Here is a 26,091-nt window from a genome sequence, read left to right on the forward strand (position 1 = left end):
GAGAGAGTTGAATTCGTGGTTCCTAATTCGTGGAGGGGGCGTCGGTACGAAATAATGAGTCGCGACCGACCGCCAAAATAGAAACTAAACAGACAGTTTTATTTTGTGCAAATGTTTACTTCTAGATCGTAGTTGGATCTCAGGTGGAAACCATTAGGGTATCTGCTTTTAATATGTTTACTCAGGATTGGGTTTAGAAGTCTTGCCGGTAATTGAGAGAAACGGTAGAAGTTAAGTGTAAAAATTGGTAGTATTCCGCGCAATCTTTCACATTAAAAATAATCCCCTTTTGCAAGCTTTTCGGGATTTCCGGCCACTCCGCGTAGGTACGATAATTGCGCTCAGCGTTGCGTTGCGTTCTAGGATGTAAAAGTTTCTAAAAACAGTCCCGACCGGAAGAATAAATGTCCCACCTTGTTTTACGACAAAGAATTAAGTAGGGACAGGCGCCAGCGACGTAGACGATTACCCACGGTCCGGTGAACACGCTGCATGTCTCCGTGCAGTGGCAAACCGGATTTTTCCGTTCGCAGACGGATGTCGCTAATTCGTTTCGAATTTCCATAAACGTGTGAAAACCACGACGACGCGACAGGTGGCTGGACCTCGTCTAAAAGAAAGTAGTCGCGGAAAGCGGCTGTATTAATCACGTCGTTGAATTATTCATTCTGTCCAGGCTGCCCTCTTGTTAATCAGAATCTCGGTCTCGAGATTCTTTCACGACGACTATGAATTTTTAGCGTCCACGAATCGACGAGTTCCTTTTCTACCGCGCAACTCTTTGAATATTAAGTTACGGGTAATCGATAAAATGGTCGACTTTTCGTCTGAACGAGTTGAAATCTTGCCCTGAGATCGCGTCAACCAAGCGGGGGTGTACGTTTGGCGCGAACGCTCGAAAGAGGAAGGGTTAAATAGTCACAGGCACGGATGCGTGCGAACTTGTTCCTGATTGGTTTCCAGCTAGCGGGCAGAAATTTCGATGATCGGTCATTTTGACACGCGTTTCAAAGCATCGTCCTGGTTCATCAGAGGTCCACCGAAAGACAGCCTCCGCTGGACCAAGAATAGCCTGAAACGCCTCCGCGGTTCGCGGAAGATGAATTATAGCGGAATCGTGAGTAGCCGCTTCGAAGAACGACGCCGATTGCTCTCGTCGTCACGGTCGGAATTTGGAGCGTTGACAGCGGCGCCGTCGGAGTTTTGGAGCGCCGTTCAAAGAAACGTATCGGTTGACTCCTGCTGACGCTCTATGAACGAAAATGGACAAAAAATTTAAAAGACGTCTATATTATTCTCATGTTATCGACGATTTTTAAGAAATCATCGATACGAGCGGTTGAAAGGTGATTGAAAAGTCTTGTGGGGTTGTTGTTGGCGGCCATGTTGGATAGTGGCGTGAGGTTGCAACTCGATGCACAATCGTCATACAATAAATCGTTGCGTTTATGGCCCCTACGATTGAGACATGCAATACCACAGTATCGATATACTGATTATTCTTTGGTAAATGTTGCGGATTATATTTCACACAAACAAAAAAGTCACAGCCGCATGCATCCAGCAGTGACGTCAATACTAAACAGTTGACGAATAAAGCGTAGGCATTTTATATACTTTATTCTTTATTAATGAATTGTATTACCCCAGTTACAAGTATCTTGGTTAATCGGAATTTTACTGTATATATCGATACCGTATTAATTAAAAGCGATAATAACACTCGACGATTAATCTGAACATCAAACATGCTTTTTTAAGGTTAGACTCCAAAGAATTTTCCATGGTTTATGGTGCTAAACCTTTCAGGTCTTAAATATGCCTCAAATATGCCTCAAATACGCCTCTAATATTGTACTTCTTTTATTTAATATCCCTTTGGTTTGACTCGTATCCAGCCTCGCGGTCGCGCGCGTCACAGAGACTTCAATGCGTCGATCATTCTCTTCCTCTTATTTGCGAAGTCTTAAGAAAACCGATACATCAATCTTCGCGTGGTATGTGTCGTAACAATCGATTGTCGAACAATAAATATTATTCGACGAGTATGTTATATCATATTCCTGATTAGATTATACACGATGACTAGTAGTCGTATTTTATTACGGTTCTTAGTCGCGTACAAGTTGCTTCATAAGTGTAAGCCCTTTGATCGTTTCAAATAACAATGAAATTTTATGGACAGTAACAATTGAAAATGCTCGACTTGCAATTACGATTCGCGCGTCAATTTCAAATTTTTATAATATATTCAACCGTAAAATCCCTTAGGTTTCAAATTTCACGCAAATTTACACGCTCTTTCTCCTTTTTTTTTGCCAGCTTCTGAGGATTCCGCTCCACTGTTTGTCGGTCCGCGGGTTCTCGTACATTTCTACTGTCCGTTCAGGCGACTACCGGTGCCATCGGCGCGATATGTCAAGAATGGCGCCATGGAGTAGTGCAGGGAACGTGAATAATTTTCGTGTTTGGAAATAGAACGAAGCAAGAGTATGGTTCGTGTCCGCGCGTCCTGTTCTGGTCCTACGCTCGTGCAGGCCGTTACGAAATGGTTATTCGCCATGGCTTGTAATTTCGTACCCTAACTCCGCTGAGACGAACGTATAATTCCGCGCAGTCAAAGGAAGACCCGAGATGGGATACCCGCCGGTACATTTTTGTTTGCTTAGGTATGTTAATAATATCATAAAACGCGTTAACCATCGGAGCACACGAAGCTCGAGCAGATTTTTACAAAGACCGACCGCGATACACTTTCTTTCAGTTAATTTTCCTTTTTTTCCCCCCATTCTCTTGGGATGTCTATATACGATGGTATAATGCGTGTTTACCGCCTAACATGGTATCCTGTTGATTCCCGGTTAGATTCAGTAAAATTAGCGTAAGTGGCCGTGTAATCAACCGCGTTGGTTCCGACAATAGAGAAAAAGAGTTTCACGCGTAATTCGATGGATTTTCCAAGATATTTTAGCTAAGAAAACTATTTTTTTTACCTTCTTATTTTGTTACTGTTACTTTGTGGCGGGCAAAATTGTTCAAATGCAAACAACTCGAAAACTTTCGAGTATCCGCCTCGAGTATGCGGGTAATTTGTAACGAGGAAGATGCCCACTATGTGTTTTGAAAGATTCATCATAATTGGAGACTCGAAGTTGTCGGCTTATCCTTGTAAGACACCGAGGCACCGAGAACATGGACGGCCCTGGAGAATTTACCGGGCTTTACCGAATGAACGAACGATGGAACGAGACAAAATCAGAGCACGAGGGAATGGCGAAGGGTGGGGGGGAAGACTGCGACGAGAAAAGAGAGAAAGAACGACGGACAGTTTGCGGAGGCCAGGCGCCTGATTACTAGCCAGCTCAGGACGCCAGACATACATAACTAAATAACTTCCTAAATTCTATATCATTTCAGAGCGAGTTCCAACGGTGAAATAACGCGTCTAGACGTCGCTGAAGAAAACGAACACGACGGCGGCAAAAAAAGAGCGAGCTTTAATGCGTCAAGACGCTGATTTATCCTCCGGAGTCATTTTCAATATGGACTCCGTGAAATAAATTAATGGAGCCCCTTTAGCTTCCAGAGCGTGATATCGATTCAAATTTTCTTATCTCCGCGAGAACGGGTGACAAATGGACGGATCATTTCGTACGACTGAAATGTTTCTGTGTCATCGGTATTCTGTTTTTTTATTATCCTTTCTTTTTGGACGGGAGCTATACATACATTATTAGTCTGCATCAGCGTTTCTCAAATGCCTTACATATTTTGGTATAAAGATGAATTATATATCACATAATATAATTATCGATCAAATGTATTTTATTTTTAAATTATATATTTATTTTTACTTTACAATCTTTATTGAATAGAAATACGTTCTAACAATGTGATCGGAGTTTCTATACATTTGAAATTATCTAAACGACTTAAATTTTATATACAGTTATATTCATATTTCTGTTATTTGCAGTAACTTATTTCATTTCTCGTAAAGAATTCGTAAAAATTGCAACTAAATATCAAGAAAGGAAAATAATTAAACCCAAACATTTTATAAGGGACTATATTTGGAATTTATATCGCGATATGCCATTCCAGATTCCCCGTAGTCTTTAGAATATCTCCCTTCGCTATTTATACCTGCTTTAACGAAGGTGTGGTTGGGTTCAAATGTGCGTTGATTTTTTGTTCCGCGATAGCCAGGAATCAGATATTCCGTACGGTTCTAACAAACATTGCCCGAACGAAGGAGTTTAATTTACAACTTCCGTTTGCCTAATACTCCGAAGAGGGACCTTTACAATAGCTTGTATATGTAAAAATAATTTTGTCATAATCGACGCCTCGAAAGAATCAATCTTTTTACAGATTCACCAATGGCTTCTCGACCAATCTTCCCTCTAGACTGAATCTGATGTCGCGTAAGTACCAAAGAATCGTATGGATACTATTACAAGTACATGTACTACACGTAATCTGGAAAACGATAGATAAATTCTTTTCTCGGTGTTTCTTTCCTTTCTCAACAATCTTTTCTGATTAAGCGACAACAAGAGGTTGGTCGGGTATCTCTTTTACGAGAATTATCATGACTGAAATTCGTCTTGGAATGTTGACCCTCCGGGTGGAGTACTTGTCGGTGACTGGCGCTGGCGCTACGCAGAGACGCTGGCGTCAGTCTGCTCGGCCGCTCGAGTAACCGCGACCGACCGGCTGACGCCCCCGTCTTCAAACGAGTCCACCTTACGTTTTGCCTCCCTTCTTGCCTGGACTAACCTCTCCCCGCCGTCTTTCGCTTCTTTCCCTCACCCCTTGTCATCACCACCTTCTCCTTCCACTACTTATCCTGCTCCGCAACGTGTTCCAGTTGCACGGATGGCAAACGCGCGGAGATCCACGATCGATCGATCTGCGCTTCGAAAGTTTTTAGAAGACTCGTTACTTCAAAATACTTTCCAACATTCGTACGACTCGTCATTACGAGGAAACGGAAAATCCCGTTATTCGGGGAAAATACTTTACGTACTACAATGGTTTAGAATTTAGGTAATCTTTCGATTTCATTAGGATTTCAGAAGTCAACAATGCTGTTGCTTCTCAAGAGTATGTTTAATTTAGTTTGAAACAAACGCAATTTTCTGCCATAATACTCGTTATTTTAAAAAACAAGTCATTTTTACCCCTCTGGTAAAAGTAGGTACACGCAAGTCGTCGGTAATTCTAGCGTTGAGGAAATAATATGATAACGTTATACGACTGTAGTTAAATAAGGAATACTTTGAATCGTTCCGTTAGTAAAGGGTTAAAGCACCGACGTATTCGAACGCTCGAATATGCAAAGAAAAATTGAAAAAGTCTAATCTACGATTCACGGTGTACAAGTGCCCTGCGAGCGCCGCCGTTGATGGCGCCTCTCGCGGCGAACGGCGGAAATAATGGCGCGGCAGCGACGGCCATGTTTAACAATCTCCCTTGTGTGTTTAGTATGCTGCGGTCGGTGTATCGGCGCGCCGAGACGAGACGGACGGGACGAGACGAGCGACGGCGGCGACGAGGAGGTGGAGGAAGAGGCGGTGGAAATCGGTGTGTGCGCTCATGACGGAGACCTCGTGCGTACCAGTCGCGTCGTCGAGCGGAGCCGAGTCGAGTCGTGTTACGACCGTGATCGCGGTTGTTCCTCGCAACAGTTTGCCCCGTGACTACGTCAGTATCTGTGCGCGAAGACGAGAACGACTATTAGAAGAAGTTGAGACAGCCGAGATCGAGCGTAACGCCACGGGCGAGACCGAACGCAATACTTTTCTCACTCACGCGCACAAACTTTTTATTATCGGCTCGTGTACGTATCGAAGTTTTAAAACGTGCAACCGAAGCGCTACTCTCGTTCGACCTCTCTCGCCCTCCGCGAGTTATATATCCGATCTGTGCGCGCTAGTCCTCCCTACTACTCTCTTTTTCTCGGAGTGTATTTTGCTCTCTCTCTCCTAACCGTCTGTCTTGGTTCTCGCGTTATCCCTACCCGTTAGTGTCTTTGCTCGTTCTCGCTTGCTCTCCGGGCAGCAATTTCAAGAATGTGACAGTGCGCGTCCTCGCGGTCGCCTCGCGCGAATAAGCCCGCAGGCCGGCGACGGCGATGGGTGACGAGCGACAAGTGTGTTACGGTGAATAGTGAGAACAGTGAGAAGGAGTAGAGAAAGACGGACGATGCGAGCGGAAAATGTCACTCGGTGATACGCGTATACGGATGACGGGGAGTGATCGACGCGACAATCTCGGATTTGAGGTTAAAGTGTCGTCGTCGTCGTCGTCGTCATTGTTGTTATGTGGTGCCGGTGCGCCGGCATTGGTGACGGCACGGGCAAAGGAGTACCAAGAACGAAAACGGCACTACCGTATCGTGCGGGGCCTAGACGTCCGAGATTCGAGAAACATTGATCAAGCGGCGTGGTACTACGCGGCTGACAGAGTCGTCGTTTAAAAGGAGGATACGTTACGATAGAAAACAATTTCTTGCTAAAGGCGACCGGCGCCGATGTACGTATTTTCTACGCGCTCGTGTGTGTATTTGTGCTTGTGTGCCGGGTCGCGAGGTTAAGGCACCAACATCGCTGTCGATACACAACGTCGAGGAAAGTCAAGAACCGGTGTCGTGTGCGAGCGCCACCGATCCGTGCTGCCTACGTCCAGCGGATAAGAAGTGCATCGTGATACTATTAGTGCGCGTCCGTAACCTCGCCGGCGACCGTTGCACCGTACACGACCACGGACGACCGAAGCTGACGTCCGCGAACCGTCGTGGACATCGAGACAGAGAAACCTCTCGTGCCTTCCGTCGTTATATTATACGCTACGTTCGTTAGCCATCGAATAAATCGCCGATTACTTTTTGCCTACCGACGGCACCGCATTGGACAAAAGGTTATCGTCGCTATGCTCGTTTCATCGAATCGAAGAGTAACCTTGTAATTTCATATTGGCTGAAAACGGAAGTACCACGAATCGTATTCGAAGGAAAATCGCGAGATGAAAAAGCGCTTGTTCGACTGATCGAGATCGTTGCGCGGTTATCGTACGTGGATTCGTGGGTGCGCGCGCCCGCACGCTGGCAAGTCGACCAATCGGTCGACAAGTTTGCGTATACCGTGGCACGTAGGTAAATGAGAGTTCAAGGTCAGCAGACGGTATTCGACGCAACCTCGTTTACGCGTTCGAAAAAGTTATCGACACGAAGACGACACGAGGGTGAAGACGTATATCCCGTTATTCTACCTTGATTCACCGTCGCGCGCCAGGGGCGCTGTAAAAAATTTGAAAAACATACCGTCGCGAGAGCAAAGGGTAAAGAGCAACGCGCGTTTAACGGGCGTGATCGTTCCAACGAGCAGCTAGCCGAGAAACCGAAGCCGTGCATTCTGCCACCGGGGGACTCACACTATTTCGGGACCGTGATCCAAAGTGCACGAGATACGCAGAGAGAGAGAGCATAAATAAATATACGCGCGTGTGCCTGGCTGGCCCCGTCAGAAGTCGCTGGGGACCGTCCGTTCGTCTGTGATTCCTTCGGTCGTATGCGTGCCGGCGCTGGAGGAGCAGTGTTTGTTTCTTTCTCGACAGTGTGTAACCGACGGTGTATATACTTCTCGTCTTCTGTTTTTTCGCCGTAGTCGCCGCGTTGGCGAAAGAGGAACAGGAGGAGATAGCCTCGTTGGCGAAGAAGAGAAAAAAACGACGCGTCTAGCGGAGGTGGCGGAGTAAAAGAAACAAGAGGAGGAAGAGAAGCGGCGGCGTAAGGGGGGGAGGGGGAGGGGGGGTGGGGTTTACGCGGAGGAAAGTTGTCCTCCGGTTTTTGCGGTGGTGTCGCGGGGTGCCGCGTCCGGCACCGTTTCCCAAATATTTCTCATTTTCCGCGCGGCTACGTTAAAAAGTACTGGCCCCCAAATGCGCGTACCGCAAATCCTGTTTCATGTTCATGTTCTGGAGCAAACGGACGGCGCTCACTAGACGTCTCCTAAAGGCCAAGGTCTGTGGAGAGCATGAAACCGAGTGTGAAGCTCAAGAGGATTCGTCACGTATTCATCGCGCAAACAACACGATCGGCACCGACAACGACACGAGCAACGTGACGGCAACGACGGGCCAAGCTAGCAGAGGAGCGCGCGGAGCGTCGTCAGGAGGTGCGATAGGCGGAGGTGGTGGGGGAGGAGGAGGAGGAGGAGGAGGAGGAGGAGGTAGCCGTATCTCGTCGAGTAGACTGCATCAAGGTTGCTGCGGCGGCGATCAGAGCCAGGACGATGACGAGGATCCCGTTCGTTTGTTAAGGTGCAAGGAGCTCCTCAAGTCGTTGAAGGAAAATCAGCTAGAGATGTTAGTCACCGCCGTGGAGAGCTGCGGTGCCGATCTCGGCTCGTGCGTCCTCGTGCCCCGTCAGCATCCGAATGATACCTACGATCCGGACCAACAATACTATCGTCCTCATCGTTACAATCACCACCACAATCATCACTATCATCACCCCCATCATCACCACTATCATCATCGGCATCATCGTAGGCATCATCGTTCTTCCTCGTTGGAGAACGACGACGAACAGAATTCTGGCTCGGAAGACTCGTCGTACACGTCGCCGGTGAGCCCGGAACGGTGCAGGGTACCGATTCGCGGCTCGCTCGATAACACGCCGATCGATCCTCACCTGCTCTGCTGCCAGATCTGGCGGTGGCCGGATCTCGCTCACTCCTCGGAGCTCAAGACACTTCCTGTCTGTCATTCCGCTAAAGACCCCGTATACATATGCTGTAACCCTTACCACTGGAGTCGGCTCTGCAAACCTGGTAAGTCTTCTTTCCTCCTACCTTTCTGGTCCTAAACATTTTTTATACAGGTAACCCTCCTATAACACGGTAGATAGGTCCCTAGAAAATGCCGTGTTATATGAAACCCAGAGCCAGTACAAAAACTTATTAAAAGCAAATATTTTTTTTTAATTCTACGTAAGCAACTTAATCTTAAAACAAAAAATATTTTAATTTAACGCAACCTTAATTTAATAAATTATAATTTGTTTATATATTTTCACGTAAAGCCACTATAGTTTATTATTCCTTCGCGTCGTTATTTTAAGGTAATTTAGTTTTTAAATATGTTAAGCAAAAATCATGTTATACTAAAGGCTAGAGCGAAACCGTGTTATAGGTTGCCGTGTTGTAGGAGTGCTACCTGTATGTCGTTCTACTATACTTAGTATAGCAATAATATATTTATTTGTTATAAACGATTACCCCCTTCATATACACACAAAAATGCGACGAGGGAGACTATAGTCACTGTTAGTATCAAGTTTATCGTATTATGTTTCAAATACTGATGAAATAATTATCAGATGTTTGCGCCGAATTACAATATTACGAGATGATAGATATAGCAGTAATCGATAAATTACTGTCAAGCTCTCGACATAGGACCGCGAAAGGTTATCGCGTTGAGTAACGCGGTGCACACCGGTGACCGGCACTAATCGTTCCGGTTCAGGCCACGTCGGTCACCGGTGGCCGTCGACATACATCGCTTCCTTAAACCATATTTTTTTATAAAAAATTTAAACAATCTTTTCGAACATTTTGTAATCCATTAAAACAAAATTATTCTTCAAGTCCAGTTTACTTTGGGCGTATTAAAATCATCCAAAAATGTTAGAAGGAAAAGAACACTGAAAGATTACGAGGAATTTTCCAAAAATAATGTCGAAGTTAAGAATGGATATCCGAAACGGATGGATAATATAAAGCTATGTAAAAACATACGGTCGGTAAACAATCTGACCGTGTACTTTGCGTTTATTTTATCTCGTTCGAGCTATAACTTTGTTTACAGCAACGATGCGTAAATTATATCGTCCACTTAAATTTTGAGATCATCGATTCCGATCAGGATTTTTATTATGTTATTTATAACGTGCAATTGTTTGATTTAACAACGATACGCGTTATTAAAAGTTATATCGAGTAGCAGATATTCGCAGTATGATTTATTTTTCAAATATTATGCAATATATTTGGGGTCTCTGTCTTGTCAAAGAATGATTTCATCTTTGGGATACTGGATATTTTCGAACGTTTTTAGCAAATGACGAATTCACAATTACTAGATATAATGGGACCAGAGGAAATTTGAATAAACTTTTTCGTAAATGCAAGAGCAACGAATTAAGTAAAATTCAATGGCTTCTAATATTACGTTAAAACGTAATAATCACATATTTTGCACATTTTTATCACCGTCGTCGCAGATAAGAAGTACGGTAAGTAGAGATATTCAGGGTTTCCTTATGCAAAGATTATTGGCGCCAATTTCCTTGCATATAGGAACATGTCAATTTAAGTGGCGCCACTTGACTGGCACCACTAATCATTGCGTCAGCAAAATAAGGAGCAGGTGTACTTTTTGGCGCCGGTTTTCCTTCTAATAGCATGTGTCTTCGTCGCTAAAAGTTTGCCTACAAACTATGATAAAGGCATCAAAGAAATTGTCGTCGGAACTTGTAATAAATTTCGATTCAACGAGGGGCTTGCGAACGTACAATAAAACAAACAGATTCGGTCGTAATCGCTCTATTATGTTATTATAATCATGATATACATTTTCATTCACGTAACAATATAGTAAATTTATAATCTTTGGTACGTAATCAGTTCTCTTCTGTGACATTACAAAATGTATGCAAATATTCTTGGTCCATAAGAAATGAAATAATTCTTCCTTCCAGAAAGACTACCCAAATATACTTAATATAGATATAGATTTCCTAAATTCTTTCGTAATGCAAACTATATACAGGGTGTTCGGCCACACCTGGGAAAAATTTTAATGGGAGATTCTAGAGGCCAAAATAAGACGAAAATCAAGAATACCAATTTGTTGATGGAGGCGTCGTTAAAAAGTTATTAACAAATAAATTCAAATATTTCAAATCGTTCTGAAAAAATTATTTTCGGTTGCGGGGGTCAATTACAATCATTTTTGGTCAATAGACATACCCCCGAAATCCTACGCACTTTCGAGAAAAAAATTCGAATAGGTGCTATCATTTTTCGGCAAAATAAAAATTTTTCAAATCGTTCTAAAAAAATTATTTTCGTTTGCAGGGATCAATTACAATCATTTTTGGTCAATAGACATACCCCCGAAATCCTACCCACTTTCTAGAAAAAAATTCGAGAAAGTGTGAAATCTTACGACGAAAAAAAAAAATTTCAAATCGTTTTGGAAAAATTATTTTCGGTTGCGGGGGTCAATTTCAATCATTTTTGGTCAATAGACATACCCCCGAAATCCTAACCATTTTTGAGAAAAAAATTCAGTACGGGCGGAACTTTAAACGTTAATAACTTTTTAACGAAGCCACCATCAACAAATTAGTATTCTTGATTTTCGTCTTATTCTGGCCTCTAGAATCTCACATTAAAATTTTTCCCAGGGGTTGGCCGAACACCCTCTATAATATGTTTTTTTCTCAAAATTCTTTCCTTCGTTCAATTTGTCTTTTTATCGAGTTATTGAAATTATAGAAAAATGGATACACGCTCATCGCTATTATTACTTTTAAAACTATTGATCTGTTAATTCGTTTATTTACTTTTTAAAAGCTTTATTCGCCATAACGAGGAAAACAAAACAAAACAAAGTAATGATAAATGATAGTACGCAAGATTGAGGTGGCAGTCAAGGAAGTTCATAGTATAATAATAAAAATTATGTCTTATCGAGGGAGAACGATATCTGACAGGTAGCATGAAAGCCTTATGTTTTTCGATCAGAATTAGAAGAACGCAAACCGGTTGGTTTCGTTCGCTCGTACAGACATTGTCACTCATAGGCACAGATAGAATGCGTCAACAATAAATGACAATGGTGTCTCGCTCGTAAACGCAACAGCATAAGAAAGGTGCTATAGTAATTCAGAAATTATACCGTACAAATTAATAAATTAATTCAATTTAATAAAAAAGTTTATTTTATTCACGTTGGCGTTAAGTCTCTGTGGAATTATAGTTGCGAAACACGACTTTCACTCTACTGATTCAATATGGTATGTTTATTATTTAGTGTGAAAAGTGTTGGAAAATGAGTTTGTTAAAATCTAGTACTAGGCGTGTAAACTCTTAGATAAAATACAAGATTTGTTTTAAAACAATGTTATCGAATACAGCGTCGAATTACATTAACTGAATTCTTCTATTTAAGTTACGTAAATTATTAATGCACGGTAAATAGATAAATAGAAATAGAAGTGATCCGATAATTCTGGTAGATTTTGTGCATCGATGCAGTTTAGGTTATTTATAAAGATGAAGTAATTCGTTCGATAAGCTACCGTAACGCCTGACACTATTACTTTTATACTAATTGCATTCGCGTGACTTTTCCTTTTTTCGATCGACTTCGCCGGTATTTTTACTGCCAACTTTATTTTCTTATCTCGCGGAGCGTACTATTTGGTAGCGTAAATACCGCGCACAGATAAGACAAGATTGACAAACACATGAAAAGAGAAAATAAGACACTGTCGGAAGATGGATTCGTGCATTTCAGTCTTCATAATTTGCATTATTGCATACCGCGCGTATTTAGTTAAGAACGTAAAACGTTCGCCAAACAAAGCGAGACGTAGAAACCCGACTTTTCATTCAATGGCTATCAGTTGATTTCGTGACGCTGATAAAGCGATAAATTTAATGGTGGAATGCGAGGTGAAATTCACTTTTATTAGCGTAATCGTCGGAAAATGCGGTTTGCGTTCCGCGAAAGTTAGAATCATTTGCCTGCGAGGTATATAGACAGAATTTTAGATAGAATTTATGGCAGTTTGGTCGTAATAGATAATAACACAACAAGAATTAATTTATTGGGTTAGTCTTTGGAGGCACTATCAAACGAACGTTTTCATCCCGTATGATCGGATCTTCGTAATCGTGCGGGTTATCTAAAAATTGAACAACCAAGGTTGTATACTATTCGTCATCGATCTTACCTTCGGATGCTTCAATAATTATTTTCAAATAAAATTGATTTTTAAATGTAAAATAATTCTAGCGAAACTGTATTTATATTTCTTGGGTGGTCCTACGTTATTTCGATTAGAAGTAAGTATCTGTAGATTTCGTATGAAACTCGAATAATTATTTTTACTTCGAAACAAATTACACGCAGTGATATGAATTATATTTCTATTGGCAGTGATTTAACTTTTGCATAACTTTATACAGGGTGTTCGATCACCCCTGAGAGAAATTTTAATAGGAGATTGTACAGGCCAAAATAAGACGAGAATCAAGAATATCAATTTCTTGACAGAGGCTTAGTTAAAAAGTTATTAAACAATTAAATTAAAAAATTTCAAATCATTCTGGAAAAATTACTTCGGTTGCGGGGATCAATTACGATCATTTTTTGTCAATAGACATACCCCCGAAATCCTACCCACTTTCTGGAAAAAAATTCAAGAAGGTGTGAAATTTTTCGACAAAATTAAAAAGTTTCAAACGTTTTAAAAAAATTATCTTTGGATGCGGGGGTCAATTATAATCATTTTTGGTCAATAGACATACCCTTGAAAACCTACCCACTTTCTAGAAAAAAATTCGAGAAGGTGTGAAATTTTTCGTCAAAATTAAAAAGTTTCAAACGTTCTGGAAAAATTATTTTTAGTTGCAGGGGTCACTTGCAAGCATTTTTGGTCAACAGACATACCCCCGAAATCCTACTCCGTTTCGAGAAAAAAATTCTTTACCAAAAATCTAATCTCAGGCCAGAAATGCTTCCTTGAATTTTCATGCGAATCTTTAAAACGTCATAACTTCTGAACGGATTGGACGATTTTAATGTTTAAAAAAGCAAACTACGCGAATTTTGGTGGAGAATATATATAAATTCCAAAAATATTCGAAAAGTTGGTCCTTGGCCTCGCAAAATGAGAAAAACCCCATAAAAATGGTCCAATTTTCAAACAGCCATAACTCCTACAATAGTGACTATATTTCAATGAAATTTTTCCCTGAAGTAGAGCTCATGGGTTCCTACAAAAAAGTATTAGACAACTTTTCTGTAGGGCGTCAAACAAAAGTACTAAAAATGAAAAACGAATTTTTAAGGAAAATCGACAGGGGGTAGGTGCCTAAATTTTTCGACGAAAAAAAAAAATTTCAAATCGGTCTGAAAAAATTATTTCCAGTTGCAGGGATCAATTACAATCATTTTTGGTGAATAGACATACCCCCGAAATCTTACGCATTTTCGAGAAAAAAATTCAGTATGGACGAAACTTTAAATATTAATAACTTTTTAACGAAGCCTCCATCAACAAATTGGTATTCTTTATTTTCGTCCTATTTTGGCCACTGGAATCTCAAATTAAAATTTTTCCCATGGTTCATCGAACACCCTGTACACAAATTAATATAATCGATACAAATGATTTGCAATTTTCCAATTCTTCGAGACTCGCAAGACAACGAAAGTCGATTTTCCTGGTTAAGGATATAATGTCGGTACAACAACCGTCCCTTTAAACATTCGAACGTCGTTGCTTGAAGGCGTTATTAAAATAACCTAAGGCGACAGGTGTCGTTGTCGTAAATTCCCAGCCGTAATAGATCCGGTAAGGTCATTCGGGTGTAAATTATCCCGGGAAATACCATCGTAAATAGAGAATTCCGATAAAACAATGATACGTTTATTGTCTCTGGGGGTAGACCTGTTCGCAATTACATCGTAAATCGCCACAGGTTGTGAATAAAACCGTTTTGCGATCAGGTACAACACCTACCGTACGTTCCTGTGAAATCGTACGAACGCGTGGTCGATGGCGATGGAGGGGTTGGAGGGGTAGGAGTGGTAGAAGGAGGAGGGATTCGGTTAAATCACCGGTCGTTTACTCTCGGAGGTGTCGAACCTCCGGCGTCGATTCGGTGGCGAGGGAATAATTTAGCAAACGCGAGAGGTTGGTATTGTAACGGCAGCGAGCCGCAAACGAAATGCTAATCGTCACCTGCACGCACCACGCTAACGAGCCTAAAGGCTCGGGTCAATGTAAAACCGTAATTTATTACCGATAGCTAGGAGGATTAGCCGGTGTCCAGCTGGTCGGGCTCCTAGGTAAATGGGCTGTACAGGCGTCCGTGGATCGAATAAACTCAGTAAATTGCGTTTCAATGCGCGGGGCTGCACTCTTTCTAAGTGAACTCTGTTTGTGCAACAAAACGAAACAAGAACGGAATAGAGAACGATGTTGATACGTGTAAACGTTCTTGATTGCGTTTCAGTAGCTGTTCAGGCGAGCGTGGCGGTAATAAATTTTGATGAAAGCGGACGTTTTACTTTGCTACGAGAATTGGTAACGAAGTGTGCCATTAACGTTTTCTGTCGTTCAGGCATGTCGAACGCGCGTCCCGTGCGACCCTTATTTTCCTTTTATACCCATGTTTGGGGGATACGTGTTCGGGTGAAACACCTGGGAAGATCGAAATTAGATCGAGATTAGATGCCCCGTGCATCCAGCAGTGACGTCGATACGAAACAGTTGACGAATAAAGCGCAGAGATTTTATTTTCTGTTAATAAATTGTATTACTATATTACCCATGGTTGTGTTTATTAAAAATCAAAAGCGAATTTTAAAAAAAAAGTCGACAGGGAGCTGCAGAAATTTTTCGGCGAAAAAAAAATTTTAAATCGGTCTGAAAAAATTATTTTTGATTGCAGGGGTCAATTACAAATATTTTTGGTGAATAGACATATCCCCGAAATTCTACGCAGTTTCGAGAAAAAAATTCGAGTAGGGGCTGGACTTTTATGGCGAAATTGAAAAGTTTTAAATCGTTCTGAAAAAATTATTTTTAGTTGCGGGGACCAATTACAAACATTTTTGGTGAATAGACATATTCCCGAAATCCTACGCAGTTTGGAGAAAAAAATTCCGGAAATGGGCAAATTTTTCGACGAAAAAAAAAAATTTCAAATCGGTCTGAAAAAATTATTCCCAGTTGCAGGGGTCAATTACAATCATTTTTGGTGAATAGATATATTCCCGAAATCCTACGCAGTTTGGAGAAAAAAATTCCGGAAATGGACAAATTTTTCGACAAAATTATAAAATTTCAAATCGTTCTGAAAAAATTATTTCCATATGCAGGGGTCAACTATAAACATTTTTGGTGATTAGACATATTCCCGAAATCCTACGCAGTTTCGAGAAAAAAATTCCGGAAATGGACAAATTTTTCAACAAAATTATAAAAGTTGAAATCGTTCTGAAAAAATTATTTCCATATGCAGGGGTCAACTATAAACATTTTTGGTGATTAGACATATACTCGAAATCCTATGCACTTTCGAGAAAAAAATTCTGAGAGTTCTTCAAAGACTCGTAATCGAGAATGTTTCATTTAACTATCGCATTTACTGTTCGAGTAAATTATGTTCCCTGCACAATTCGAGGATATTATTCGAATAGTAGAAACGAAAGGGGCACTATATATTTAATATTGTGATATGTTTATTAGACAAGCAGCTTGTACAAACATTTTTTTAGCGACACGGTTGTTTGATCATGTAATTAGTTCAAGCAGCAGACTTCCCATGCAGCCTGTCTGCTCAGCATGCGTAGCTTATAATTTACTGGGATTTTTACTATTAAGAAGTAAACATACATTGGTCGAAACAATCGAGAGATTAGATACATATTTCAACATATCTGATCGGCTGCATAAGATTTAAAGTCGATCGCAATAAACTTGGTTAAACTTGTTTCAATTTAGCGCGTATTCCGCCCAGTCGAAACGACGAATAACTTACTGTAAAAATAAAATTAAGGATTAATAAAAATTATAAAAATTATTAGGAATTCAGCTTGTATAAAACTTAAAAGAGTTTTGTAATGATTCTTGATTTTGCACACGTTTCTATTAATCTCACTAATTTTCTATGTTGTATACGCATAGGTCATTTTTAAAATGTTATTTAAATTTGGAGCATTTGGTCATAATTTTATAGAAATTTATTAGCAGCGTTTACTCGATCGATCCATTATATTTTTAATTTCTAATCGCGAAACATTTCGACAAAATTTCTTTCTCGTATCGTCTGGCATTTTCAGGAAATTAATGTCACGCGGGAAAATGTTACACGATACCCGGGATAAATTTCTTTCGTACACGCGTCCGGCATTTATGCGAAACGCGAGACAAGAATAGCGAAATTGCATTAGATCCATACGTTCTGTGACGTTAACCGAAATTGCAAATAGCCAGAAAACTTATTAATTTCGTCGGTTCTTGTGGCGTCGACCCAGTCTGCCCCCGCACTGTCTCAGTCTGTTCACTTGGCGACATGAATTCAACCGCAAAAAACTGTCGCGTCCTATCGACAAAAGGAGAGAAAGAGAATGAGAGAGAAGGAACGAGAGGCGCCAGCAAAACGCGTCTTTACGTAACCCCGACAATCATTTAACCTAATGCTACCCAACTTGAGTGGAGTACAGGTCGTGCAGAAATGATGCAAAGTTAATGCTCTTGAATCGTGACTTCGAGATCGCGCGGAGAAGACGGATCGATATTTCGTTTCGCGATGAAATAATTTTGATTTCAACGATGGGGAATATGGGTTAATCGATTACGGCGTTATTGCTTGTTGCGAGGAAGATCGATCCATAAATAACGGGCGAAGCAAGCAGAATTATCGCGTTGTCTGCCATGCTGGTTTTAAATGTCTGTATATATGTCCGACGTTTGTTCAAATTATAGTGTCGGGAATAGAAATTGTTCGATGATTCAGTGGTACACTTGTTATTTTAATGTTGCAAAATCTTGAAACGCGTCGTTAGTTTGAGACGCTGGTCACCAGTGACCGCCATGATAGTCAACGTGCTAATCGCGTTATGTTATATTCGATTTCGTTGAAACGGTTTATAATTTACTATGAAAATAAAATCAATACTTGCTTGAATGTTGATATAGAATTATTAGGTGTTGAGTTCGTAGTATGAAGCTTCAACATTGACCGCTCGGATAGTTTGAAATATGCTTTTAGAGTTAAAACCTACAAATTATATTTCTGAAGTACCGCCAGACATTATAGACATTAAATAACGATCAAGATATTCATCTAAACAGATAATTCGTAATAATCAGTAGCTAAGTTGACCGTTGTACCCGTGAACGCTTTTCATTTCGTATTCTATAATAACGATGAAATATCATGTGTAAATAATCTTAAGAACATACTGCAGACAGTGATTCTGGGATTACTGAATAAATTTGTATTTTATTGCTCGTCCGGTCAGTATACAACAGAAGAAACAAAGTGTGTTCGCGTTTTGCAAAAGAAAAAAAAGGAAAAGTCTATTTTCACGAATAATACGGTACCCGAAACATGCAACGACCGTAACTTTTGGTTCGGAAGACTGTTTATTGTACAAGAAATCTATTTGTCATTTATCTGAATGAAATCGACGTAGGCTGATATACGCAGTAGCGCGCGCCGAACATATAAAAAAAAAAAACCGTACTTAAAAGATTGTCGTGACATTTAGGCGTGAAGCAATAGAAAAGATACTGACGCAGCGGCGGCGATAAATCGAGTTCACGAGATTGGACAAATGATCGTGGAAGCATTACTCTAATCGTTTTTACGGGCTTGCCTTCTGGACGTAGAATGCCTACGAGAAAACTCGTAAACCCGATATCTGCGCGACGTTAAGCAATATTAATTTTAAGAGCGTTAATGCGGCGCCTAATCTCGCGACGACGTGGATTCGTCATGCTCCGGCGCGCCGTATGCGATCTATCGATAATCGCGACCGATCGAAATCTCGCGCGAGGTAAACATCGCTCGACGCGCATGGACTTGAATTTCTTTGGAAAAATTCAGACCTGCCGCGACTCGCATTGAAAATCGCATCGTGTCTCTAATTTTGTCTATAGGATGTTTTATGGGATTATTTTATCAGGCCATAGTTTCGTATTTATTAAAATTTTTACAAGCAATAAATATATATCGGAAGAACAAAACTGATTTTATTCAAACTCTGATCAGATAAGGTTTTATTAAATTTCATTCAGACGTTTGCAATCTTATTAAATCAACAAATATTTTTTTTTTGTTCATAGTGAGAACGTGATCAGGAAGTCTTGATAGATATGTCGGTTTTGTTTTCTTGCCTTTTGTTCGATTTTACAGAATATTGCACGATGTTTGACAATGTTAATGGAAGGTTAATAGCAATTTTTTTTTAAAGTGACTATGTATAATACGGAAATCTAACGTGAAATTACATCTGGCCTTAGTAATATTATTGTAGAAAATATGAGTAATTCATATATTTTAAGGAAGGATATAAAAGAAGACGAAAAATGAGGTATTTTAATCACGTTTCGGTCTTACTGAAATTGATTAAAATACAAATCCGCAAATGTCAGGAAATGGTTACTTTATAACTGTCTAACGTGATCGAAACACAACCACAGTTGCCAAATTTAAATGTAATTCAAAATATATAGCACGATCTAGAAATTAGAATTTGGCAACGTCACATTGCAAACAAAAATCAATCAAAAATGGCGTTGCTTGTACAATGGACACAAATGTCCAATGAGTATACCGAAAAGTATGTCGAATCAATTGGCAATGGGTGTGGTGCAGTAAATTCTACCAAATATTAAATTTAGATTTGTTTGTAATTTTTGTTAACATTGTTGAAATACACATAGATTTTCTTTACTAGGTACGTGCTTTGGTTGTTGTAAATTAAAAATATTCATTTCCTTTATACTAAGTGCTTTTGGATGTGACACATCGTAACTCACATTAGAAGAGATTAAGATTAGATTACCTGGCATTGCGCATACAGGGGCTAGTATGATCAAATGCAGTCAATCATTGCATTAAATTATGCTATTAATCGTTAATTTTCTAGTCTAATAGTCTAACTATTATTGTAAACGATTTTAAAACATGTAAACTTGAAGTGCCGGTCATCAGTGACCACCATGGCAGTCAGCATGTTAATAGGTTGTGTAATCCTTTCGAACCTGATGGAACATAAGTCATAGATGTATTTCATGTATACATTTATTGATTATAGTATGTAGTCATTTTTCTTAATATATTTCACATCGTACGCTCACAGTTTGTCCAAAACTGCTTAAAGAACAATTGCCAGTTAGCGAAACCTAACCAAAACGATATCCACAGGAGCGTAGCCGCGGGCAATGGCTAGTTAACGAACGAATCCAAAATTTCTATATCCGATCACTACTAAAATGTGTCCAAGTTTGTATGTGGGCCGGAATCGCGGCCGGGAATTCGGTGAAACGAAGCTCTCCATACAGGAAAATACAGTAGATCCTTCAGATTCCACGCTGAGGTTTCCACGTCTAATAATAGCGCGGCGGTCGGTCGCGCCAGCGCGCACACGTACGCACGCGAGAGCAGGGCCGACGGGGCGCATTTGGGGAAAGAGAATGAGAAATAACGCGAGAAGAATGTCGTCCGTGGAACGACTGAATAGACGACGCGTCAAGAAAGAGAGTCAACAGAGTGTGGGCAGCGCGGGGGGATTCAAGGAGAGGCATGCGCGCGGAAAAGGGAGATAAAAAGAGACCGAAAACGGGGAGCAAAGAATCGCGAAGAAACAGTCGTCGGGACAGTCGATGCGTCGAGGGGCGACGGGGTGGAGACGGGCCGAGGGGGGACGCCATCGAACGGCATTTACCAATAGCCGCACAATCAAAGTTATGGTCAGAAGGAAATGAATCTAAAAATAAAGCGTATATTGGGCGAGTCGCGGCCTGCCAAGGAGAAGGAAAGAGAGGAAGAAACGTAGGAGAGGCGAAATAGAAGAGAAAGATGCGGACAACGAGAGAAAAGAAAGATCGAGCCGTGTGTGTTAGTCGGTTGGGGGGGTGGCGGAGGGGGTAAGAGATGGTTTGAGGACGGGGCGCCGTGGAACATGTGCGGTTAGGCTGGGTCTGCCGGCGAGGGACGCGCGGGGGACAGCGAAGCGCATTGGCGCGGGAGAGACGGGACAGTCGAGCGCCGTTGGCGGGAGCGGTTGCCAAGGGGAAGGGGGAATCGCGGTGAGCGTACCGGGGAGGGGAGAACGGCCCGGCGCCGCTGCGTGTCATTGCTGGCGCCAGCTAATTGTCGAGGCCAGTCGGCATTAGCCGACGAGCTGACCGAACCGAACAGAACCGAACACCACGAATGCACAGTACCGGCTTCTCCCAGGCTATCCGCCAGCCCAGTGCCGCCGCGTTCACGATCACGCGCGCCGGAATCGACTCGTTGCATTTTAGGTTTCGCCTCACGACGTTTTCCACCGCGCGGCATTTAGGGCCTCGGAATAGAGAGCATGCTTCCGAGAAACGAAGAGATACCGGTCGAACGAGCCGCATCCACAGGTAGTTTTCAGGAATCGGTTCGACGGTATTCTAGCTCTATTGTCTAGCGCAGTGGTATTCAAACTAGATGAAACGCCGTGAGGGGTTCTACAAACTTTTTGTAGAAATTCAGATTTTCGTTATTTTTTTCGAATTCTGATGTAATATGCACGTTACCACTTTGACGGCCGTTGTCACGCGTACGTGATTTCACTGCTTCGATTTCAATGTCACCGTCTAGTCAGTTTTCTTTTTATCTTTGTTCAGGTCTTACGTTGCACGTTCGATTCCCATCGAGTCAGAAATAGTTTCTGAGGATGAAGAAATATACGAAGATACTGTATTTGATTAGAACGGTTTAGTAAATATAGATAAGACCGTTACCTTCTAAGGTTATTTCTATTAGAATAGCTGTTTTTCTTGATAACGGAAGGCCACGTAAAAAGATTTCATTCAACATTTTCGATTTGTTATTGCACGATGATCGTCCCTCGATTGTTGGAATACCATTTGTTTCAATCCAAACGTCTCGTACGTTAAATTACGAGGATAAAACGACGAAACTGGTTTGTCGAGGAAATTAAATTATTTATTAATGCCACGTGGAACGGTGCATCGTGGCTCGTACGGTTTTGCGAGTTGGCGATACTTTATAGGCATGTACGCGGAGATCCGTATACGATTTTCTATCGTAAACATTATGATCAAGCATTTTATAGCCGTAGAAACGCGGTTGTAGCGTTCGTCGACATTTATCGAAGGTGAATCGCGTTCGCGGTGGCGCCTTGTTTTCGCAACGCGGCACAGACGTGTTGTCTTTATCTGTTTTTTCGCCTTCGTCGGTATTCGAATATCGCGGAGCTGTTAATAATTCACTCCGATAAATCGATTATTATCGGGCAGACGGTGTCGTTACGCAAATTGTCGCACTAGCACCACGTTTCTTATCGTTGACAGTTTATTTTCTACTTATACATAATAATGTTTCCTGTTTTGCATCGCGATTGTATTTTCCAGCGATCGCCATACATCGCTTTAATGTGACTTATTTGCAAACTCGACGAAACTAACGATCGTCCGAAATTGCAACTACGTCTTTCGAAACTTTATTGCAAAATTAGCTTGTTACCAGCTGCTCTGTCGATAATCTATTTTTTTTTTTTTAAATTTAAATTGTGCAAAAAAGTTCTTAACCTAGTCCTAAATTCTTTCAGTGTGAAAGCGAGTATAATCAAGATATCATATTTTTGATAAAGAACTAATTAATAAACAAAGACATAATAGTCATTGATGTTATATTTGTCCTATTTATTATCGAAATTTTCAATATTCGTTTAAACGAGAAAGTTGGTCCAGACATATTTGAGTACCCATTGTATACGCTATTCTATTTCTATTAATATCTCAAAAGATGACTACACTTTCAACACTTTGGCACTCTACTAATTCTTCATACCGACATTAAAATTAATGGATGAAGGGATTTTATTTCAGGATCGAGATAATACTGTATCTATACGTATCTTCGAGAAGACCGTAATGCAATTTATTAGAAAAATACGTATCCGAATCATGAATACTAACCGACCGTAAGGTGTTCATTATCTCAAAAACATACGAAGTTTGTTGTGTATGCTCTATCTTAATTTTCATTCAGCAGTAAATCCACTTAAGTCGAAGAAAAGAAACCATCTATGAAATATTGAATATTTATCTCTCTAGTTATCTCTCGTACACGGCACATAGAATACATCAATAATTAAAACAGAGTCGCGAAACTTATCTAATTTGGTTACGCGAGTAAATATTTACCGGTAATAAAATTAAGTTAAAGTATATATTTAAAATTCGAAACTGTTCGAAATCACATGAGAAATTTTTCCACTCAAAATCCGTACGATACTACAATTTATTTTTATAAACTGTTTTATGTGAAGTTACAAGCCCGAAATAACATATATTTTATTAGAGACATGATTGTATTTTCTAGGGCCCTTTTTCCATAGATTTCGAGCGATTTTTGGACGGAATCGTCGATCGTAGATCGCGAATGGTCGGTTCTCTGTCTGCTTGTATCCATAACGGCCATTGCCATACAGCTTTTAGCCTACCATTCATAGGCGAGGTAATGGTAAGCAAGGTCACCGTGTTTTGGCAAACCAGAGAAGCTCAGACGCTCGGTGCAGAGTTTCAAACGAACAATGAGTCAGACATTTAATTTTAATTGATACGTCGTCGCGTCGGTGTCGCCGTTTCAGAAGCAGACACTCTTTCCCGTAATATGTATTACTTGAGCAAAGAAGGGCAAAATTCATATCCAGACAGAAATTTCGTCGCGAATGAATACGTTGCTTTTTCGTTCCATTGATTATCTATCGTTCGAATTTGAGTGCATGCTTTTTATACGACTTATCTTGTAGGCAGAATTTCTTTTTTTAGTAATATACTATCAACTTTCCACGTATATATGTATTTATAAATTATTTTTTCGATATTCAATAGCGATAACTGCTCGTCGTTGCTCGTCTCGTTACAACACGATCATCGCCAGATTAATGCAATTAGCGTCGACGTTACAGCATTTATTAATAGGCAGCGCTGAAAATAATCCGACGTTAATAACTTTGTTTCCAATAACGAGACGCTACGTTAAAAGAGAAATGTAGCAAAAGGCGCGTCGTCTACTACCGGTAAATTACGTAAGAACGAGGACGTTCCTTGAAATAGTGCTTTTAATATATTTATTTATACTCGCGAGAAAGTTCGGGCTCGCGTAACTCTACGGTGGCTCGAAACGACCTGTGATCAAAAATCGATTTTCAGGTCGATGAAAAATTTTCAGAAAAATTTATAAATAAAAATGAAGGGACATACTGGACAATCTGTACGTTTTTCTTGCGTGGAATAATTTTAAGCGTTGTCGCTGATCGAACACAAGTTGACCCGATATCGGTGTTAATCAGATTGTTTAATCGAAATGTTAAAATTCTATATCGACGTGGACTTGACATAGTTTCTCGAATGAAATACGATGCCCATGGGACCACAAAAAATTAATGACTCGAATAACGACGATAGGGTTAATTCCGTATCCAATAAATCCCCAGTTAGTGGTTAGGGGGTAGATCAAGTTCAGGGTCCTCGGACCAGGAGGTTACTATAGGCGTTATGGTCACTGTTCTCTATACACTGGTCGACACGTACAGGCCTGTAGCCTCTGTTACCAAAGATGGACGATTCACATCCACGAATAACTTACGTTTAATTCGTAAATCCATTGGTAACTTAGAGTGTTTTAAAAGCTAGCTGCTAAAGTGTAATAAAATTTGCAACACTCCTAGATCGTTGCGTTACATTCGATGTACAAATTCGTCGAGGAATTCTTTCCAAGCAAAAAAGAACCAATTAACCCGTTTCTCTGGTGTTGCCAAAGCGCCTTCGCCTGGCCTAATCGCGTCGCCTGTTCCTTGAGAATCTCGACGTCCCGCGTTCTTAAGCGCCACGTTTTACCTTGACGTTCGCGATATTCGCGGCACAATTTGTCCTCTTTGCGTTAAACGCGATACGTAAAAGGATGGAAAACCACGTACCGGTTTCACCCGGTGCGCCAATAATAAAATCCGCCGCTTTTGGAGCACGGCTCCTCGACCGGCCATCGCGCGCCAGCTACGTTTCGTTGCCCGTCGCGATTCCCATTAATTCCACTTAATCGAAAACGGAGCCTTGGGACGGATTCCCTTCGTTCCTTCTCGACCGTCGCGGATCCGTTTTGGATCGAATCGGTAATCGGGACGCGAACGGCGTAACGAGATTCCCCGCAAAAATAGATTCATCGCGCGTTCGTGCTGGCGCCGTTGATGAATGTCTTCGGTTCGTTTTAGGCTTGGCCAGGGATGGAGAGCCTGATGCCTTTTCAGGTACTCGGTGTTACTTCTCACGTAACCGATTATAATTAAATACATTGTCTATTTGTAGATATTAATTATTCTTCCACGTCTCGTCGCGGTAACAATTGTATTTTAACGCTAGAACCACCGACAATTATAGTGTATTTATACAGGGTGTTAGGCCACCTGGGAAAAATTTTAATGGAAGATTCTAGAGGCCAAAATAAGACGAAAATCAAGAATACTAATTTGTTGATTGAGACTTCGTTAAAAAGTTATTAACATTTATAGTTTCACCCGTACTGAATTTTTTTTCTCGAAAATGCGCAGGATTTCGGGGGTATGTCTATTTACCAAAAATTATTGTAATTGACCCCCGCAACCGAAAATAATTTTTTCAAAACGATTTGAAATTTTTTTTTTCCGTCGAAAAATTTCATACCTTTTCGAATTTTTTTCTCGAAAGTGGATAGGATTTCGAGGGTATGTCTATTAACCAAAAATTATTGTAATTGACCCCCGCAACCGAAAATAATTTTTCCAAAACGATTTGAAATTTTTTTTTCCGTCGAAAAATTTCACACCTTTTCGAATTTTTTTCTCGAAAGTGGGTAGAATTTCGAGGGTATGTCTAATGACCAAACATGATTGTAATTGACCCCCGCAACCGAAAATAATTTTTCCAGAACGATTTGAAATTTTTGAATTTAATTGTTAATATCTTTTTAACGAAGCTTCCATCAACAAATTGGTATTCTTGATTTTCGT

The 26,091-nt window shown here is 40.8% G+C and overlaps 1 protein-coding gene across 2 annotated transcripts in view; it reads left to right on the top strand.

Moving 5' to 3' along the window:
• Window positions 1-4,374: 4,374 nt before the first annotated feature.
• Dad (Daughters against dpp) overlaps window positions 4,375-26,091 on the top strand; it is an 84,403-nt gene continuing 62,686 nt past the window's right edge. Inside the window, exons 1-2 of one of the 2 annotated variants that reach the window (XM_076772165.1) lie at window positions 4,375-4,427; window positions 5,491-8,837. In XM_076772165.1, coding sequence (XP_076628280.1) covers window positions 7,970-8,837 — 868 coding nt within the window. In that variant the 5' untranslated portion in view covers window positions 4,375-4,427; window positions 5,491-7,969. The remainder of the gene's footprint in view (window positions 4,428-5,490; window positions 8,838-26,091) is intronic. The other variant, XM_076772164.1, reaches the window with a different exon arrangement.

Source organism: Colletes latitarsis, chromosome 9 (assembly GCF_051014445.1).
Source record: "Colletes latitarsis isolate SP2378_abdomen chromosome 9, iyColLati1, whole genome shotgun sequence".
NCBI classification, from domain to species: Eukaryota; Metazoa; Arthropoda; class Insecta; order Hymenoptera; family Colletidae; genus Colletes; species Colletes latitarsis.